The 5,216-nt window shown below is 43.3% G+C and overlaps 1 protein-coding gene across 1 annotated transcript in view; it reads right to left on the bottom strand.

Moving 5' to 3' along the window:
- LOC107583211 (cilia- and flagella-associated protein 58-like) overlaps window positions 1-4,832 on the bottom strand; it is a 73,708-nt gene extending 68,876 nt beyond the window's left edge. The window contains 1 exon segment of the mRNA XM_016269361.1: window positions 4,524-4,832. Coding sequence (XP_016124847.1) covers window positions 4,524-4,832 — 309 coding nt within the window.
- Window positions 4,833-5,216: the final 384 nt, after the last annotated feature.

Here is a 5,216-nt window from a genome sequence, read left to right as displayed (position 1 = left end):
AGTTTGGAGTTTTTGTTTTTTTGTTTGTTTGCTTTTTTTTCTTAATGTTTTTGTAAGAAGTCTCTTCAGGCTCACCAATGCTACAATTATTTGGTTAAAAATAAAGTAAAATCTGATATATTGCGAAATATTATTGAAATTTAAAATAACTGTTTTCTATTTTAATATATTTTAACATGTAATTTATTCCTGTGATGGAAAAGATGAATTTTCAGTGGTTACTACCTTCAGAAATCCTTCTAATATCTCTTTGTATTATTATCGATGTGCTAGTTATTTTTTTTAAATAGGAATCTTTTGTATTATAAACGTCTTTTCTGTCACTTTTGATCAATTTAATCTTTGCTGAATAAAAGCATGTCTTTCAAAAAGAAAGAAAGAAAGTGGAAATAAAGTGTTGTTGTTTATTATTCAATAAATACTATTTTATATTTATAGTAGTATTTAGTATTGGGAAACTGTGTGTGTGTGTGTGTGCATGTGTGTGTGTGTGTGTGTGTGTGTGTGCGTGTGTGTGTGTTCGTGATGGTGATGGTGATTTTTGTCACATTGTTCTGTCATTAGATGGCGACAAGAGACTGTTTTACGAATCAGCAGTAAAGACTTACATTGAAAGAGACTGAAACGGAAGTTATTTTTACTTTTAATAACAGCTTGTAAGACACAGTTAACAAATGCACTGAGCAGCTCTATCATCAGAAATCACCCTTAACAGATGAAAGGACAGTACGATAAAGATATCGCTTTCCTCAGCGGACATTCAGACTAATGTAAAGTAAAAGTAATGTTTTAATGTGAATATGAGATTGAGCTGAAGAATGAATGCTGTATCAGATGCAAGTAATCACACTCGCTCAGTCAATCTCTCTCTCATAATACTCTACATATAATACAGAGAGCTTTTAGTCTAATACAGTGATACAATAAGCGTTCAATGAAGCAATTCAACATTCCTTCGTTACTAGTTCTAAAGTGACTTTTTTGAATTAGTAACGGAGGATTGGCCTCAGCTGTTAAACTGTCAAATTGAGATTTGAATCTGTGGGGCGGAAGCAAGTAGTTCTGCACAAAAGGGTTTTTATAGACACACCGTTGTTGTTTTTCTTATATATTTAGACACTCGTGCCATCGAACTGTTGTATAAACGCAATATCACACTCGTAGACGTGAGATATGGCTGTATATCGGCACGCTGTAATTACCTACGGCCGAATCACAGCCGTGCCGATATATAGCCATATCTAACGTCTACGAGCGTGATATTGCTCATCTATGGCCAGGCAGATAGAGGGGTAAAAAAAACTATAGTAATAAATAATATATACAAATAATATTAATAATACTAATATAAATTGTATAAAAATACTAATATTCATGAAAATAAACCATCATTAAAAAGATTATTTATAACACCATTAAGGTTCTAAATAGCACTTTCAAAGCATGGTTCTTTATGGAACCCTATAAAAATGGTTCCATTTAGCACCAAAAAGGGCTCTGCTATTGTTACAAGCTTAAGGACCCTTTTCTGGTACTGTTAGAACCATTTTTGTTAAGAGTGTACTGTGAGTGCTATCTACACACATTAGTGACACTGTTTTTCCTTTTTTTCTTTTCCTACACCAATTCTTTTTTACTCAGTGTGTGTACAGATTTAATGTTTTCCACTCGTCCCATAAATGGACTTTCTATTTTGAAATATTACAATTAGTTATTAAATTGCCATTTTATTCTAAAAACATAATAATATAGTAAAATATACAATTGGCAAATATATATATATATGTCCACTTTGAACACTGTTAGCAGACAAATTAAATAAATGTGCTTTCAGAGACTTCAGAAGGTGTTTTTTTCTTCGGGAGCCTCTCATTCGCCACAGCTTCCGATTACCGTGAAACGCTGATGAAATTTCAAAAAGCAGAGAACATTGTTTAGAACCCGGCTGCATTCTTTACACATCATCACTTCCATTTTTACGACATCAAATTCTGAAACTTTCTCCCCTCCTCTCTCGGTTCAGTGCTAAACATTTGCAGACAGTGTCTGGAGCATGTAATAAGATTTCTCCGAGATCGATGTCGTCTCTCGGCATGCATAACAACCAGCCGGATGGAGCTGGTGCTGAGAGCAGCCTCTCCCCTCATTACCCCCTGCCGTAGCCTCTCGTGATGAGAAAGTGTAGCCCATTCATTAACATGCTAATCAATTCTTATGAAGTGGCCTAATTGTTTTTTCATGGGGTGAGGGTTAGCCAGTAGACAGACTCAGTGCTGGCTGGCTTCAAAGAACACAAGAGCTTCTTTCTTGGTACGTTTGTGAAGGCTTGAGGTAATAAACAACAAGAAGAGCTGAAAGGTCAATGTCTTGGCACAATAGTCTTTGTGTGTAGAGACAAGAGACCAGCAGGACAAAAGGGCATTGCTTCCTATGAAGCCGTCTGTAAGAGAACACATCTTATAAATGCTTGAAAATGCCCTTTAAAAGGATCATTCACCCAAAAAAATGAAAATTTGGTCATCATTATTCAGCCTTAATGTTGTTCCAAACCTGTATGACTTTCTTTCTTCTGCAGAACACAAAAGAAGATATTTTGAAGAATGCTGGGGCACATTTGATATGACAAAAGTTTAATTGAGGAACAATTTCTTCTATCAAATGTTAATTAACCGACAACAGCTTTTATGCCTCAGTAAAGAGCGGACGGAGCATCTGAGTCATGCACAGACCACAAAACTGACAGCAGGACTCAGGTGGAGGACAGTGACTGAACTTAAAACTTCAGTTACTGAAACCACACAATGAAAACCCGCAAGAACCTAGATACGTGTGTGCAGATAATATACCATGACAGACAACTAGCTGTTCAGTTCCGATCACACAGCAGGGCTTCATTTCAGAGTCCTGAAATGTATGGGTGTGAGTTCAGTTACAGAATGCGGTTGTCACTTCAGTAAATATCCGAGATGTGTGTGAATGTAACTGTATTACTGGTTCAAATACAGAACTGACAGCCGTATTCTGCTGCTGTGTGAATGTGGCCCATTTTTGGGATGAACTATCATGTTAAATTTACATTGAAAAAAAAAAAGGGTGTAGGATTTACTTTGAATTTACGTCCTGTTTTTGCACATTCAACTATTAATATTACTATTTTATATTTTACTTGCAAATGTATACTTCCTGTTGTTGCACATTTAGCTTAATTTATCTTGTACTATTTAAATATTTAGTAGCTGACCAGGTTTACATTTCATTGCAAGTTATATTCTGTAAATAACTGTGTGTGTGACAAATAAAAATCTTAATATCTTGAAACTATTTTCCCTCAGAAATCGCTAGTAAATTAAAAAAAAAATAATTACAGTGATGTGGCAGGTAACACATTTAATTAAATACTGAAGCAAAATGACTGAAATAGTATTTGGGTTTTAAACTTTTAACTTTACAGTGTAGTCAATATTTTGTCATAATCATTCATTTTACGAAGTATAAACATTTAATTATGTATCAAGAATTAACATTTACTTCATTGCCTGCGGTTACGGAAGAGGTCTGACACAACAGGTTAGTTTTATACAAAACAGTTTATTTTGGTCACAGTGAGTACTAGTGTTGAGTCCGGAGGAAGTGAGGGTGAGGGAAAGGTCCGTGAGAGTGCAGAGGGGAGTAATCCGAGTCTTTTGCTTGATTGAGGCTGGCAGGGATCCGGGGGAAGCACACACCTCAGCGATCCGGGAACTAGGAGATACAGGAGACACTAGGAGGAACACAGGAGGTAAGTAATGCAAGTAGTATTCAAAGGTAATCAGTAGCAAAGTCATTGAGTCCTCTACGTGTAAACGAGACCGGACAGTGAGGGTGTCTGAGGTGTGTGCTTTTATGCAGGCTGGTAATGAGGTGCTTGATTGGTGACAGGTGCTCAAAGCTCAGGTGAGAGGGATCGTTGTGATGATTGGGAGGTGACGGAGTCTGGCCGATGTGTGGGGGGTGTGGGCGCCCTGGAGGCTGGTACAGGGTGGAGACCCGGGAGGCCTCCAGGGCGGAGCAGGTAGGTCAGGTTGCCATGGCGAAGCAGGGGACTCGGGCAGCCGTGGCGGAGCAGGGGACTCGGGCGGCCGTGGCGGAGCAGGGGACCCGTGAGGCCATGGTGGATCCTCCGTGGCCTTGGCTGGCTCGGCCACGGGCATATGCCCCCCCCCCCAAAATTTTCTTGGGGAAAATCTACGGGGCTGTACTCAGGGCCTGGAGCCCTCCCTGGGCTTAACGGGGAATCTGGAGCCCTCCCTGGGCTTAACCGGGGGACAGGAGTCCTCCCTGGGCTTAACCGGGGGACAGGAGTCCTCCTTGGGCTTAACCGGGGGACAGGAGCCCTCCCTGGGCTTAACCGGGGGACAGGAGCCCTCCCTGGGCTTAACCGGTGGACAGGAGCCCTCCCTGGGCTTGACTCGGAAATAGGAGCCCTCCATGGGCTTGACTCGGGAACAGGGTAGCGCATCCGCGGTGCTGGCACTGGAGGGCACTCTGGAGGAGCAGGCGCAGCAAAGCGCCTTCGAGGAGTTGGGACTGGAGCGAGCTCGGGGGCTGAGGCCGACACTGGAGCGAGCTCTGGGGCTGGCACTGGGGTAAGGATAGGAGCAGTGAACTCCAGGGGCAGCGCCATGTCCAGCAATGCTGAGAGGCCAGCGGCCGGCGGGCACACTGGAGCGAGCTCTGGGGCTGGCACTGGGGTAAGGATAGGAGCAGTGAACTCCAGGGGCAGCGCCATGTCCAGCAATGCTGAGAGGCCAGCGGCCGGCGGGCACACTGGAGCGAGCTCTGGGCTGGCACATTAATGTCCTCTCGGCGTGCCACACTAACGTCCTCTCGGCGTGCCACACTAACGTCCTCTCGGCGTGCCACACTAACGTCCTCTCGGCGTGCCACACTAACGTCCTCTCGGCGTGCCACACTAACGTCCTCTCGGCGTGCCACACTAACGTCCGGCTGACTTGGGGAAGCCGTGGACGGCGGCGGACTGGTTCTGGCTCTGGCCCGGGACCGGACACTCCCCAGACACCGGAATACGCCTTCTCTCCAACACAGGCCCGTTGTGTCTGGGAGGTCCAAGGGGCGATGGGAGTTGGCCCCAAGCCAGAACAGATGGTTGAGGGTGGCATCGTCCATCGCCGTCTCCGCTGCCAGCCTGCAAAACTCCCCGGCGTACTCGTAGAAGG

This window comes from Sinocyclocheilus grahami, unplaced genomic scaffold (genome assembly GCF_001515645.1).
Source record: "Sinocyclocheilus grahami isolate Dianchi unplaced genomic scaffold, SAMN03320097.WGS_v1.1 scaffold51.1, whole genome shotgun sequence".
Taxonomy (NCBI): Eukaryota; Metazoa; Chordata; class Actinopteri; order Cypriniformes; family Cyprinidae; genus Sinocyclocheilus; species Sinocyclocheilus grahami.
This window is presented reverse-complemented; position numbering and strand designations above follow the sequence as displayed.